This window comes from Genypterus blacodes, unplaced genomic scaffold (assembly GCF_046128005.1).
Source record: "Genypterus blacodes isolate CSIRO-AG114 ecotype Tasmania unplaced genomic scaffold, CSIRO-AGI_Gbla_v1 ptg000089l_1, whole genome shotgun sequence".
NCBI classification, from domain to species: domain Eukaryota; kingdom Metazoa; phylum Chordata; class Actinopteri; order Ophidiiformes; family Ophidiidae; genus Genypterus; species Genypterus blacodes.
This window is the reverse complement of record NW_027466894.1, coordinates 30,001-46,071: the sequence shown is the minus strand read 5'-3', so window position 1 is coordinate 46,071 and position 16,071 is coordinate 30,001. Positions and strand designations below refer to the sequence as shown.

Sequence of the window (16,071 nt, the reverse complement as noted above, 5' to 3'; positions counted from 1 at the left end):
TACTGCTATATATATCTGTAACAAAATAAATAGATAGATGGTGATAAGCTGTCAGAACCTTTACAGTGGTATCAGTGTGGTGACGGCTATTTCCCCCAAAACAAGCCGGCAGACAGCGGAGCGAGCAGACAGCTGAGCTCGGCAGCCCGGCCGCTCTGCTTCATGCGCTCGCTCTATTATCTACACGTCCGCCCGCTTGTCAGGAGAGAACACATACAACAGAGCAGAGCAGATTGGATCGTGTAGTTCCGCGCTGCGCTTTGTGAATGTGATTAAACGCCAGAGCGCGCCAGGAAGTGGAGATGAAATGGTGACAGAGGAGATCAGAAGTGTCTCCATGTGCTCCCTTCCTCCCTGCTCGTGTGTTTCATGTCAGAAACACACTTGAAGGGGAAACAGACTTAATATTCATATGATGGAAGAAAACACAGGAAACGACTCCTACAGTGAGGCTCAGCTGGAAAGATCCTCAAACAGATCAGACAAAACCCCAATAACAATATGATTAGAAATGGATAAAGGAAATGTTTCAATACAATATTCCAAAATATATCAATACAATAAGGAAATCTATGACAAAACTATATAGAATCAAATACCGTGAGTTTAGAACGGTGTGTGTGTGTGTGTGTGTGTGTGTGTGTGTGTGTGTGTGTGTGTACCAGTCATTGCGGTCGGCGTCACAGTTGCAGTAGTGCTGTGGGTCGACACAGTCGCCCTGCAGGCCGCACGCACACTGCTGGCTGCCTGGCAGAGCTCCGCCCCAATAGTTCTGTAGACGGCCGAGACCCGGGCCGCCCAGCCACCAGCTGAAGGGAGAGCCCTCTGAAACACACACACACATGGAAACACACCTTTAAACCCTGCAGGGAGGATGATATCTCTCCTCTTCTATGGTTCAGTCTGTTTGCTGATGAAGAGGAGTGATAAAGGTTAAATATCGATCATTTGTTGACCTCATCCTAATCATTACTCTGCTGGTTTTTGTTGTGGGCACAGAGACTGAGCCTGAGCCGCCTTAAAGACTCGAGTGTCCGTCGTGTCTCAGTGTGCATTCTCCTTTAAAGAGTTTATCATCAATACTGCTCCCCAGACGCTCGTATCGCTCTTATTGCTCCCTCCGTCTGTCCGCCTGTCTGCCAGCTGCTGTCACCTGTCGCTCTCTCCTTCCTGGACCACACACACGATGAGGAGTGATGATGAGGACGATGATGATGATAATGATGATGTACATCCCTGTCTGTCACGTCCTCGGTGTTACTCGGCCATCAAAGTGATTCTCCTCTGGCCTCTTAATTCCACGTCTCAGGCAGAGGGACACACTCCAGCAGACGGAAGGAAACACTCCAGCAGACAGAATAAACACTGATTTGACTCCACGCTTGTTCTCAAAAGAAGACAAGGCATTAAACAAATCCAGAAGCATCCATTAGTCTGAGGCGAGGATCCGGCTGAATATATATTTGCAGTAAAGTGCAGAGTAGCTGGAGGATGAGGAGCCTTTGTTTAACTTTGATTCATTGTTGTTTAAGCAGCTCACATCAAATCTAATGGATTCCTCTCTGGTTAGAAGCCGTTTGACCGTTTGATGTCAAATCAAAGTCAAACTCTGATTGATCTTCTGCTCGCTGACCTTCAGCCACTTTAGAGAGGCGGACATCTTTAAACATAAAAGTTTGATTTCCTGCTGCGTTGCTTTAATGTCTATTGTGGTTTAATCTAGCAGATGTTTGTCACTTTGCCATGAGCCTTGGTTTGTCGCTGTAACGAGATTAAATCCAGGTCAAGTCGACTAATTGGAAAATGTTTGTGCTCGACGTGATCAAACTTTTCAATTGGTGTCAAATGAAACATAATTATAGCTTCAGTGAAGGGGAGATGTTTGCTTTTCTTAACTGATAAGAAAAACAAAATCTGACTCATAAATTCTGAAGGATTAAATTCGGTGTTTTTCTACAAATGAAACTGAAGAAATGAAAAATGAATGAGAAAGATTTGGACATTTCTGATGTTATTTAAGCTTCTCAGCGTGAAACCAAAGCACTGAAAAGAATCTAACACTGCTGCTTCTGATGTCTCAGATCAGTTTAGAGCAGTGAGGACACCAACTGTGTGCCAGAGAGGGAGGTTTAGACCATCAGGGTCAAAAAGAGACACACACAAGGGTTCCTGGTTCAAATCCCCAACTGAGAAAAGAAAAGGGTATCATTCCAAACGTCAACATTCTCTTTGAGTTTGAGCTGTTTGAGGAGGAAACAAAGCCGGCTCTACCTGGCGTGTTCAGGAGGCGGGACTTCCTGCAGTGGTACGACAGCTCCTGCTCGCAATGGTCTGATTGGCCGATGATGGCGGACAGCTGCTCCTCCTCAGAGGAGTAGTCCAGGTGGACGGCGTGCTGGCTCACGCCGGGCGACGGCCGCACACGTGTCAGCTCCGTGTTGTTGTGATGGATCACCATCCACGTGTTCTCCTCTGGTGTAAGAACACACACACGTACGCATGAAGTGTGTCTACATACTAAGTGTGTGTGTGCTGTATGTTTACGGAATGAAAATTATGAATAATTGCTGCTATTTGTTCATGAGGCCACATAGTTTGAATGTGGAGCCTCGTCTGGTCTCTGCAGTAAAACTGAAGCCTATGGATGTAAATAAATATATAAAATGGGAGAAACATCAGGAAAACACCAGCGTTCAGATCATCAAAGTAAAAAAACATAAACAAAGTGAAAGAGCACGACGCCATCACTCATATTTATGCAATTACACAAATGATGTGAAGCTCCGAGATGCAGACTGACAGCAGATGGAAGAGAGAGAGAGAGAAAGAGAGAGAGAGATGGAAGATAGAGGATGGTGAGCCGAGCGTGATGAGAGGAGCATCATCATTTACAATTATGCAAATGTTAATGATGCAAACTGTTGAGTGATGACGGAGAGAAGTGAAGGAAGAGAATGTGTTCTGAAGAGTGTGTGTGTGTGTGTGTGTGTGTGTGTGTGTGTGTGTGTGTGTGTGTGTGCGGAGCCTCACCCGTCATGTTGCAGTACACCAGCTGCCGTCTGATTGGTCCGCTGCCGTCCACGTCGATGTAGAAGTGTCCCGACGTGTTGCCGTTGTGTTTGTACGCCTCACAGGACTGTTCATACACAGCTGGAGGGGAAAGCAGCACATCAGCCATCACAGTGTCAGATTCTGCATCAACACACACAGGCACACACACACACACACTCACACACACACACAGCAGCGGTGGCGGTGCAGCAGAGGATTGTGGGTGCTGCATTAAATCATCTCAGTGAGCAAACTAATGTGAACTCTGCACATAAAGCAAAGATGCGTCCAGCTGAGCGAACCATAACCCCCGCAATCAGCTTGGCCTCTTCCTCCTCCTCCTCCTCCTCCCTGTCAGCTCACACACACACACACACACACACACACACACACACACACACACACACATAGAAACAAACCCTTGAAGTCAAACCCACATGTGAAGCCTCTCCCACACACACATCACAGAGGTGAAGCGTGTGGGAAACTCTACCAACCAAGAAGTGAACAAACTCAAGCTGCTGCTGTGGATTCATCAAGTGAGTCACAGCGACGCGTTAGAGTGTGTAAACACACACACACACGGCTCTGTGAATGACATCATCAGTGTTCAATTCAGATTTAATAACTGAATATCCTCCAATCAAAGAGGAAACAGGGAGTGACAACCTGATCCAACACACCCACTCCTCTGTGTGTGTGTGTGTGTGTGTGTGTGTATGTGTGTGTATCCTGCGATGGGTAACTTCCCGCCTGAAACCTCTGACGTTTCTCATTTCACCTCATCTTTCTTTATTCAGCCAGATTCTCTGCGGAAACCTCATTATGTATCTGCCCTCATCGCTCCATCGCCTCTGTTATTCCACCTCTCTCTCTCTCTCTCCCTCTCTCTCTCTCTCTCTCTCTCTCATACTTACAGCTGTGGCACGTCGCTCCGCTGTAGCCGCTGTCGGAGCAGTTGCAGTGAAAACCCGTCCAGGATTGACTGCAGCTGCCGCCATGTTCACACCGACTGGGAGAGCACCTGAGAGACAGAGACACAGGGACACAGGGACACAGGGACAGAGACACAGGGACAGAGACACAGGGACAGAGACACAGGGACAGAGACACGGGGACACAGGGACAGAGACACAGGGACAGAGACACAGGGACAGAGGCACAGGGACAGAGACACAGGGACAGGGACAGAGACACAGGGACAGAGACACAGGGACAGAGACAGAGACACAGAGACAGAGACACAGGGACAGAGACACAGGGACAGGGACAGAGACACAGGGACAGAGACACAGGGACAGAGGGACAGAGGGACAGAGACACAGGGACAGAGACACAGGGACAGGGACAGAGACACAGGGACAGAGACACAGGGACATAGACACAGGGACAGAGACACAGGGACAGAGACACAGGGACAGGGACAGAGACACAGGGACAGAGACACAGGGACACAGGGACACAGGGACAGAGACACAGGGACAGAGACACAGGGACATAGACACAGGGACATAGACACAGGGACAGAGACACAGGGACAGAGACACAGGGACAGAGACACAGGGACAGAGACACAGGGACAGAGACATATGGAGTCATAACTCTTTGAAGGAGCAGATGTGAAACCCTGTGTTCTTGTCATTTGATCCTAAGTCGTCTCCCTTCTTTCTTCCTGGATCAGCTGACTGACTACAGACCAAAGAGAGGATGGACTCCATGCCCTCCTCTTCATGCTGTTGTGTTGTAACGTATCTCACATGCCTACGTTAAGCTTCTGCCAAATCATTATCAGAAATGTGAAAATGCAGCGAGAATGAGAGCGTCAATAAACAAACTCTTCTGTTTCTGAGGTCAAACTTTGCTCTCACACTCCTACATGCAGGCAGGAGAACGAGCAGCTCCATCCATCAAAGTCAAGTACCCGGTGTTTACTTTGAGTGGTATATCTGATGGCGTCTGAGCGCTTAAACGCACCTCGGAATAGAAGAATTGAAATGTAGGAGCGACGTGAGAACAATCACAGTCTGTGCTTTCCTCTGTCGGGTGGAAGTTGACGTGTATTATAGAAATCTCTCTGCCAAAACTTTTGTTCCTGATGTTGAGGAGGAAGATGAAAGGCTTCATTCATCTGCCGGGGCCGTTTCATGTCGCAACAAAGAGAGAAACTTCCCCCCTGACAGACGGAGAACGGAGAACAGAACGCGTCTTCTGCCAAACTGTTTGAAGGCGCCGTCTCAAACGTGACCAGGAGAGGTGTTTTGTTCTCCCTCGTATATCGCGTCTCTTTATCTGCCATGACACCCGGGCACCGTGGGGAAGGGAGGATGGAAGGGACGAGTGGAGGGAGGAGGGAGGAGTGGAGGAGTTGAGGAGGGAGGAGGAGGCGGCGGTGAGCAAACATTATCCAGGCTGCGAGTCGGTCCAACGCTCAGGAACACAGACCTCTGAGTCCTGAACGCTGAGGAGCGTCAGAGGCTATTGAGGGATTTCAGCAATATGTGGGGTGATGCTTTCATGTTGCTATGACTACATCACTTTAGATAGAAATAAATGTAAATGTAAATGTGAAGCAGGAACATTCAAACCACAGCCCAGCAAACTGAAGCTCCACCACGAGAATCCTGCTGTTTGATGTGAGGCGGAGACCTGCAGTGTCGCTCGGCCTCATGGGTAATAGAGAGGATATTGGACAGCCGAGCACAACAACAACAACAACAACCAGAATATCAGCAGAGAGGGAGAGCGCAGTGTTGACAGACGTCCACACACACACAGACACACAGACACACACACACTCAGACTCCTCTGTCGTGTTGAGAGGGAGCGACTTGATGTGCTGAGTGTGTGACATGACAGCGCTACAGATTAACAAACTACGTGTGTGTGTCCAGGTGATCTGTCTGTGTGTGTGTGTCTGTGTGTGTGTGTGTTTGTGTCAATCAGTGTTTGGGAGGCCACATTGCTGCCACCATGTTATCCGCTCCATTACTGTGCTCCCTCTCTAAACACACATTTACATATGTGTGATCATATCTGTGGGGTAGACATGTCTGATTTGTCTAAACTCCAGTTTGTCCTCCTGGATTTCCGCTCCACCTTGATGAGTGTGAGGCGTTCCCTCCCTTCCACCAGGTGCTTCTTGAGTAATCTGGCTGCAAACAGTCCTGTGTCCTTGGCAGAGGTGACATGGGTGGCTGCGTTCCACTGGGGCGTGTCTCTGTCAGAGCTCAGGTGTCGCTGCACGCTGACTCACTGGCAGCACAACCACAACACGCCAACCCCTCCACCTTAAGAAGATGTATGGCTCCTTAGACCTTTCTGGTGGCAGCCATTTTGAACGGGGTGGACAGGCGAGGGGGCGCCGCAGACCCACAGACGTAAAGACGTCACATGTCCTCATTGTATAAAGGGAGAAGCAGACAGACGGGACAATAGGAGATAGTGAGTAATGTTATGTTTATCTGCTTCAGTTGCTTTCCATCTGTTCCAGGACCGGCTGGCACCAGGAGGTTGGAGTACAAAACACACACACACACGCGCACACACACACACACACACACACACACACACACACACACACACACACACACACACACACACACACACACACACTCACACACACGGTAAGGTAAAGAACAGAGTTGACGACACAGGAAGTGGAACCTTTCCTTCAAAACATAAACTCTGTGTGATTTCCCTCATATGTTTATGTGTTAATGTGTCTGTTACTGTGGCCATGCAGTGTGTGTGTGTCTGTGTGTGTGTGATAGCTGTCTCTTCCCGGCCCCGCCCTGCAATCAGGTGATGACCCTCACCTGTGCGTATAAAAGTAGGCAGTGGCGGGGCGTCTCTCTCTCTCTCTCTGATTACCAGTGCGTGGCTGGAGGAAGGAGGCAGCATTAGATGCAGTTTCCTGTTTTCTGTTTCTCCTGTGAATGTACAGAGAGCCTGGGCTCGATTGTTTTAACTTGGTCTAGAGCTCCCAGTAGTCCTATTTTCCGTGGCTTTGTTTCTGTGTTAGGTTAGTTCTTTGATTAGGTAGTTAGTGAACGCTGGTCCATGCTGGCTGGTCTGGCGTTCCTTCTCTTCTTCTGTTCAGTTTGGCCGGGAACTCCAGTCCTTATTTTAGTTTGCTTTTTATTTGTGGACCAATAAAACAACATTGTGCTTTATTAAATCTGTCTTCCTACATGCTGCGGAAACTACACTCACTCCAACTCCTCTTCATCACTCTTCATCTTCCTGCTTTGACAGGTTCTATAAATTCTCTTGCAGCAGCTAATTCATTTCCGTCTGCGTGTGCCGACATTGAAGGCAGAATTTCCGAGTTCCGAGGATCAAAGTCATAAATTTCAGTCATATCTGCGATACGGTGACATCATCTGTATCACTGTGAACGATCCTATACTGTGTGTTGGAGGAACAGCAGTGGTATCTGTAGTAGTACTCTCTCCCGTATGGATTCTCTCCTGTATGGACTCTCCTGTATGGACTCTGTCCTGTATGGACTCTGTCCTGTATGGACTCTCTCCTGTATGGACTCTCTCCTGTACGGACTCTCTCCCGTATGGACTCTCTCCTGTATGGACTATCTCCCGTATGGACTCTCCCCTGTATGGACTCTCTCCTGTATGGACTCTCTCCCGTATGGACTCTCTCCTGTATGGACTATCTCCCGTATGGACTCTCCCCTGTATGGACTCTCTCCTGTATGGACTCTCTCCTGTATGGACTCTCTCCTGTATGGACTCTCTCCTGTATGGACTCTCTCCTGTACGGACTCTCTCCTGTATGGACTCTCTCCCGTATGGACTATCTCCCGTATGGACTCTCCCCTGTATGGACTCTCTCCTGTATGGACCTTCTCCTGTATGGACTCTCTCCTTTATAGACTCTCTCCTGTATGTTTTCTGTATGGACTCTCTCCCGTATGGACTCTCGCCTGTATGGACTCTCTCCTGTATGGACTTTTCCTGTATGGACTCTCTCCTTTATAGACTCTCTCCTGTATGTTTTCTGTATGGACTCTCTCCCGTATGGACTCTCGCCTGTATGGACTCTCTCCCGTATGGACTCTCTCCCGTATGGACTCTCGCCTGTATGGACTCTCGCCCGTATGGACTCTCTCCCGTATGGACTCTCTCCCGTATGGACTCTTTCCCGTATGGACTCCCTCCTGGTGTATATATTGTGTAAAGTTGCTGACAGGAGCGAGCCCAGCAGGCGTCAGAGTGAAGTTACGGCTTCTTCTAACTCCAAACAGAGCTGCAGATTTACGCCGCCTGGAGGAAATGAAGGACCGGATGATTTTTCACTGCAGCTCAGGTTTTGTTTCACACTGTAATGACCTTCACACTAAAGCTGTTAGGTGACCCAGTTTATAAGCTACCATGCGTCTGAACTCAGCTCTCATAGCGGTATAGAGCTATTTGTTTACACGGTAACAAGTTCTAATCCCATTGATGGAGTTTTTTCCCCATGTCTGTGCTTTATCAGTAATTCTACCATGTAAGAGTGGAAACACGTGAGCTTCTGCCTGGTGAAGCTGCTTCTTCAGGCAGCGTAGAGCCTCTTATCGTGTCTGCAGGGTGGATTTTAACAGCCACATAGCGGCCACATAGCAGAGGATTATTAGCGTCTTAACTTAAAGCTGCATTAATTAATATCTGGCCACTTAACAAACAGTTTACAGCTCCATGATCCAGTCAGTTATTAGCTTAGACTCTCGTCGGCTGTAAAACCAAAACAACGAGCTGAAAGAGGAGAAACTTTCATTCAGTCAACATAAAAAGTATATCAACGCCGGTTACATCGCCATCTCTGCAAGAATTAATGAAGCGAAACACAACAGCCGTGAGAGTCGTGATGGATCGGGGAGATTTGTGGCGCTGGCGAGGCCGTGGAACGTTTCGCCGGGGCCAAATGTCCCGCTCGCTCACTTCTGTAGGAGGTGATTAAACTTCTGGCGAGTTCTTGGTGAGGCTTCTCTCTCTGGCCATGTGGACGCAGACCAGGACGGCAGTAAATTACATCTTAACGACGGGACGAGTCCGGCCTATTAACTTAAAAGCTACGGGCTGCTCCTTTGTTACACGCTGGAACCACATCACTAGATTATGCTGATGCACACACACATACGCTACATTACAGCCAGCTATGAAGTAAACCAGCACTGAGTCTTTGAACGTCCCATAACCGCAGAATTGCATCGAGGGAGATACGAGGGAACATAACATGGGTGCTACTCTCTCACTCTCTCTCTCTCTCTCTCTGTCTCTCTCTCTCTCTCTCTCTTTCATCTGGTAAACAAACAGCAGAGGGATTTTGTTGATTTGTTCCGGTGAACACTCACATTGCAGTGGAAACTCTAGAACAGCCTGTCGCGTTTAAAAGCAGGACGATTATGTAATTAAAGCCCACAGAGCTAAACTTCGCCGTGTGGTGTGGACGTACAATGATGTCAATGTGTGTTTGTGTCGCCGTGTTGTGATGCATTTCTAGGTGTTAGTGTGTGTGTGTGTGTGTGTTCTCAAGGCCTGAAGCGGTGTTTACAATTGTTATAATTGCCCATTTAATTATGCTGTGCTTTTAGCATGACATTGGAATTCTTTCTGCTCCACACGACACGTCCCCTCCATGTGTGGTGCCTCATGGAGATGATGGTACATGATGAAGATGATGATGAGCCTCTTCTTCATCTCATCTGCATCTGCTTTCTCTCTCTCTCTCTCTTTTGCCTATCACTCCATCTGTCATAAATATATATATCAGTGAAAACAGAAGAGAAAGGGTGCAACAGGAAGCTCATCTGTGAAATACACAATGCTGACTTAATGATGTCATTAACATCAGCTGGGAGGAAGCAAACGACGCTGCCACAGTATTTGTTTCACAGATGGAGGCAGATGACAAAACAATGGAGGAGGAACGTCTGAAACATCTGCACAACACAACCAAGGTCTCTCTCTCTCTCTCTCTCTCTCTCTCTCTCTCTCTCTCTCTCTCTCTCTCTCTCTCTCTCTCTCTCTCTCTCTCTCTCTCTCTCTCTCTCTCTCTCTCTCTCTCTCTCGTTCCCAGTCAATGACACCACCAGGATGGCCGAGTGGTTAAGGCGTTGGACTTAAGATCCAATGGACATGTGTCCACGTGGGTTCGAGCCCCACTCCTGGTATTTGCTGTTTGCAGTCAGTCAAAGTTTTTTCATTTTACATTTCAGACCCAAAACAAACAATTCCACAAAATAGTGAAAAACAAAACATCATCATCGTCATCTGGATTGTACATTCTGTTTAGGCAAATGTTGAACAAGCAAATGTCCACGTGGGTTCAAGTCCCACCTGGCAAGTTAGTTTGCTGCTCCAGATGTTGCAGCTCATTGAAATGTTCAGTCAGCGAAGCAGCAGCAGCGGAGGAGCAGCGAATAAGAATGAAGGTGATTCTTCCAGGACTTTATATGAATAATTGATCGACCAAATGAATGCAGAGAGAGTTGATATTCATTACTGCTGTGGTTCGCCCACAAAACAAGACTCCTCAAAGAATGCTGCCATCCATTTATTGATTTTAGGAGACGTATGTGTGTGTGTGTGTGTGTGTGTACACCGTCATCGCCTGTGGCAGCATTTCCTCACACAATGTTTCCATGTCCGTAGAGAATCTGATGGTTAAACAGCCGACAGACCAGCTGCACTCACCTGTCGATGATCCCACACATGTCGACCTGCAGGTGGCTGTAATTTCCCATCAGCCTTTGCTGCACCGCGATCAGATCCACGGGGCGGCTGTCCAAGACCAGCAGGCGCAAGCAGCCCTGGAAGAGGTGGAAGGGGTTTCTGCAGTCCTGTCCGTCAACCTCAGCGGGACAACCTGGACGGGAGAAGGAGGTGGGCGGAGCTTCAACAGAGCAACAGCGAGGAGAGAGCGGCGAGGACAGAGCACCGGTGGGAGCTTTGCAGAGCTGAACTGGGGATTTATCGCAAATGAGGCTTTGATGATGTAAAACGTATTGAATGCGTTGTTGAAAGCCTCTTTGGATGTAAAGAAAACTACATTTCTATGATGTCACAGCTCATTTCTTACTTTTATGATTATATAAGCTTGAACATGGAAGATAGAATGAGACTAAAAGCAGAATGTGTGACTCAAACCCACTGATGTCTTATTTTAGATAGCGATTAAAAGCATCATAATTTATTGGCAGCGTTTATCTGCCAGATATAAACGATGCCTCTGAGGTAAATGTGTTCCTCCACACACACGCAGGCTCTGATCCGCTCGGCTGTGGAGCTCTGAGAGGCTTTCTGCAACTTTAGCCAAAGCTTTGATCAAAGGAATTCATTCTGTGTGTGTGTGTGTATGTGTGTGTGTGTGTGTGTGTGTGTAAGCCCTAAGGCAGTATTAAAAAAAAAACACAAAAACAGGTCTGGACCACTGCATTGTTGAGTTGAGCAGGGAGAAGAGGACACCAGAGATGAGATGAGAGAGAGAGAGAGACGAAGAAGAAGAGGGGGAACTGAAGAGGCCGAAGGATAATGAAACTGAGGGGGAGGAGAGGAGAAACCTGAGGGGGAGGGGGGGGCAGGTAGAAATGAGCTGAGGTAGGAGAGAAAGAGGGCAGAGGGGAGAGGAAGAGGAGAGGTGTGCATTGTGTGAAACCTGGAGGAGATCTTGTGGAATCCTGTAAAGCTTTAGACTCCAGCTCCTTTAACCTACGCTGCACTGCAAACACAGGCAGAGGTGAGGAGCAACTCTGTACTACACAGGCTGTAGAACAAAGGGCCGGTTGATAACATATTCACCTCTTACCTCCAAAGAAGAGGTGACTTCCTGCGCTGACAGGAAACGAAGGATTGGCGTGAGCGACACCTCCGTCTTCCTCCTTGTCCACGGCGACGGTCAGGTGACCTCGTCTGGAGTTCAGCTCCACTGAATGCCACTGACCGTCGTTCAGAGCAGAACCTGGGAGAACATGGTGAGGATGTTTAGAGGAGGATCGGACCATGGACCCGCTCTGCTCGTCATGTGTCTCAAACTGACCTGCCCTGAGCTCCAGCAGAGCCCTGCCAGCCTTGTGGATCTGTAAGTGAAGCCTAGCCTCGCTCAGGTACAGCCAGGCAGCGCCGCCGTCCCGGGGGAGTTCAAAGGTGAGCAGCAGCCCCGCCTCGTTCCACGTCCGGAACTGGAAAGCCACAGAGGACGCCATATCCCCGGGCAACTGGAGGAAACTCCGGGGGCCGGGGAACGTCACGGCAACGGGGACCGGCTCAGCGCAGGAGAAGGTCACATTTCCCTGAGAGGAGAAAGAGAGAGAGAGAGAGAGAGAGAGAGAGAGAGGGAGAGAGAGAGAGAGAGAGAGAGAGAGAGAGAGAGAGAGAGAGAGCGAGAGAGAGAGAGAGAGAGAGAGAGAGAGAGAGAGGGAGAGAATAAATATGATTAGCAGAGAGACGAAGCAACATAGAACATGAATATTAATCATTTACAGATGATGTGTCAGTGTGCCCCCCCCCCCCCCCCCTCTCCTGCCCCCCAGCCCCTGTGTCACAGCCGTCTCCTCTGCATGCCTCCTTAAAGAGGACGAGGAGCCTCATTTCCATAACGACAACAGCCGAGGAAGCAAACTGGGAACACCCAATGTCACCCAGCGGCCCGGCGGAGCGAGACGAGAGCGTGACCCTTTGTGTGGCGCTGTCTCAGCCGGCTCTGTTGGTTTGAGTGGTGGTGATGGCAGCAGGGCCGCAGTGCTCCGGTGGGAATACGAGCCGGCGGATCCTGGAAACGCTCAGGAAACACACGCGACATCTAAAAGCCCTTTGTGGAGCCGTTAAAGTGACGTATAGGAACAGGGCAACGACACACACACACACACACACACACACACACACACACACACACAGACCAGGCCAGCACAAAGCCACTGAATAGAGTTGCTTCAGGCCTTAGCCAGCCAATTAGAGCCAAGCTGTTTTCACTCAGCGCCCAGTAGTGCTGCAGTAAGGTTAGCAAACAAGTGTGTGAGTGTGGTTGCTGCTCTTTACCGCCAGGGCACCATCATCTAAAGGTCCTCATGAACAACACTCCACCATGCTCTTCCTCTTCCTCCTCTTCCTCTTCCTCTTCCTCTTCCTCCTCCTCCTTCTCCTCGTGCTCTGCCCTCATCAGGAGCTTGTTAGTCTCATTATGCAGCTAGCAGCTCATTAGCGGTGGATAGATCCTGGATGTCCTCCAGATGTAGCAGGCATGTCCACACGCCTGTACACAGCTGTTCACACACACACGTAAACACGCTTCCATACATGCTGACCTGACCCGTGTGCTGATTCAGCGAGGAGCTCTGTGCTGAATAGTGAGTTAGCGTGGAGGCTGTGGAGCTCCCGTGTCCTTGTGGTGTGTGTGTGAGGGCGTCTCGTACCCTCAGTGTGTGAGGTAGAGCTCCAGGCTGAGGATGAGTGAGCTCACCGTCACAGACACCTGATGGTCGCTCTGCCTGGTCAGCTCCACCAGGTTGAGGCTGTTGTAAGACAGGTTCTCCAGGCAGCCGTGGAAGTTCCTCCTCTTAGAGATGTTTGGAGAAGGTTTCTGAGAGCCAGAGCTGTGGTTCGCTCCCACACTCAGCTACATGAAGACAAAGACACACATGGAGTCTCAGTGTTAGGAACAGGATCTGATTATCTGAGCTGCATTACAATGTTTCTGTTTCCTGTTTCCTGTTTCCTGTTTCCTGTTTCCTGTTTGGACTCACCTGCTCCATGTGCCAGTGGTTGAACTCTGCAGGGATTTGAACCCGCCGCGTGTTCTTGTCCACGGTCAGGTTGAGGTGCGCGCCCTGTCGCTCCACCGCCACATGATGCCAATGCTGATCATCTAGCAGGCTGCCCAGGGACACCAGGGGCTCAGGTCCAGGGGGTGAAGTCCGACCTGGAAGAGGTTAAAAACATGTTAGTTACATGTAAACTTCAGGCGATCGAGCAGGTGACGAAGACAAGAGGAAAAACAAGGAGTAAGGGTTCAGGGAGGAAGAGGAGAGAAGATGGAGGAAGACAGACGGAGTGGAACAGACAGCAGTTTGTTTTTATCTTCATTATCTGATTTACTCTTCAAAGTTCCTTTTGCATACCTGACCTGGAGTCAACATGGCAGCTTCCTTATTATCATCACCAAACACCACAACAGTCTTAACGTCCCGCTGAGAGGAACGCTCTGTCAGCTGATTAGGAACCACGGCAACGACTGAGAGTCACGACTGAGAGCCAAAGGCAAAAAAATGTGAAAATGCTTGAAACGTAGCGGGACGTCATGAATGATAGATGAGCTGCAGCGAGTCCAAATTAGCAGATTGCATCTGTCTCTTACTGAGAGGGAGAGAGAGGGAGAGAGGGAGAGAGAGAGAGAGGGAGAGAGAGAGGGAGAGAGAGACCTCATGATGCAGGGCATGTGAGCCTTGGCGTGTTTATCGTAATGAGTTCTCACCGTCTGGACAAGGGGGAGGAGATGAGAGGCGAGACTGAAAATAAACGAGGTCACTTAATGGTTATTGATTATTGATCGCCGTAGAGGGAGACAGAGAGAGGGAGAGAGAGAGAGAGAGAGAGAGAGGGAGAGAGAGAGAGATGATGATTTGATTGCTGCTTGAATGATTGGAGAGCTAGACTCATGAGGTCAAAGCATCTGTGGATCCGTCTCGTCTTCTCTGCGTCTCTGCTCCCTGACATGGTTTCCCTCTTTCCTGGAGACGTGAGTTCGTCTTCAATCTCAGGGGAAATGAAACGGATCAGGAAGTTGTTCACTGTTCGAGTGAAGTGGAAGTAGATCTTTAGATCATCTGAGGATGAGTGAAGACGCTCCAAAATATGAGAAATGCTCCCTGACTGAAGCCAGACAAAGGATCTCTAGGCATGTCCACGTCCTCCAGACCAAAACTAATCAATCAGCTGACCGTTTCATCTCTCCGCTCGCCAGATCAATCCTGTATCCGACATTCCAAAGCTCTCAAAGCTTTCAAACGTTCATGCTGCAGTATTTGGATCAGAACCTGCAGAGCCACTGGACTGAGACCATCCTCCAGATTCTGTTCCTCTCTTTAAATTCATTCCACAGCATCGTCTGGGTGAAGAGTTAAAGAGGAGTCTGAGGTCACTGAACCCAGTTTGAGAGCTGCATTATTAAACCTCTGTTCTGACTGATCTCATCCTCAGTGAGGAAGCAGGACCGGGGCTGTAACCTCTGAATAAATAAAGAACAAACAAAGGTCCATAAGCACCAAGCAGCCTCTTTATTAATGTGGAGGAGGCTTCTGTCGTCTGAGCTGAAGAGCATTACATCATCCCCGACAGGCTCTGAAGACGGCGTGACCTCATCACTGCTTCCATTACGGCTGCTTCAAATCTGAATATGAGTCTCGACACTGACGGCTCGTGTCAAAAGACTACCAGAGGCGTGGAGGAGTCCTGTTGAACTGTGACACACCTGCACACAGCTTCATGTAAACACAGGGAAGCAGAGGAAACGGACACAAATCCCTCCTCCAGAACATTCAGCGTCTTTTAAAAGCTGTTATGTATTTTTGTAGCTGAGTTAGTTTGAGGATCTTCATCTCCAGATTGCTGTCAGCTGAGTTTGTAACGTCTCAGACAAACTATCTCACACAAACATCCTGCGCCCTCACTCGCAGCCCCTCGCCGTGTTCCCTTCCCCTCGCCGCGCAGAGCAACAGGAGAGCGCGGGGCTTAAACACGAGCCGGCGTCTCACCGTGTGCCAAACTAACATGGTGTTGAATGTAAAGCGGGGAGGAGATGCGCTGCTTTTAAAGAGGAGGCATAAATCTTCATAAAGCAGCTTGTTTATGGCAGCTGTTTGGACAGATACGGGCAGAGATCAGTCAGCCGTGTCGAGCGGCAGCAGCAGCAGCCACGGGACGGCGGTGCAGGACGACGTGCTAAATAAATAGAAATAAAAAGCCACTTCAGGAAGATCGGCCAGGATTGACTTTAGTTTACGGCCTGGATGAGAAGGAAAGATAAGAA

General features: G+C 49.0%; 1 protein-coding gene and 1 non-coding gene across 2 annotated transcripts in view; one reads left to right on the top strand and one right to left on the bottom strand.

Annotated features, from left to right (window-relative positions):
* LOC143007466 (contactin-associated protein-like 4) overlaps positions 1 to 16,071 on the bottom strand; it is a 62,090-nt gene that overhangs the window by 16,646 nt on the left and 29,373 nt on the right. Inside the window, exons 6-14 of the mRNA XM_076158814.1 lie at positions 13,790 to 13,965; positions 13,507 to 13,662; positions 12,088 to 12,340; positions 11,857 to 12,009; positions 10,746 to 10,917; positions 3,969 to 4,075; positions 3,031 to 3,150; positions 2,272 to 2,472; positions 663 to 825 (exon numbers count right to left, since the gene is read on the bottom strand). Coding sequence (XP_076014929.1) covers positions 663 to 825; positions 2,272 to 2,472; positions 3,031 to 3,150; positions 3,969 to 4,075; positions 10,746 to 10,917; positions 11,857 to 12,009; positions 12,088 to 12,340; positions 13,507 to 13,662; positions 13,790 to 13,965 — 1,501 coding nt within the window. The remainder of the gene's footprint in view (positions 1 to 662; positions 826 to 2,271; positions 2,473 to 3,030; positions 3,151 to 3,968; positions 4,076 to 10,745; positions 10,918 to 11,856; positions 12,010 to 12,087; positions 12,341 to 13,506; positions 13,663 to 13,789; positions 13,966 to 16,071) is intronic.
* trnal-uaa (transfer RNA leucine (anticodon UAA)) lies at positions 10,140 to 10,222 on the top strand. Its single transcript has one exon. It is a non-coding gene; the product is annotated as a tRNA-Leu (tRNA).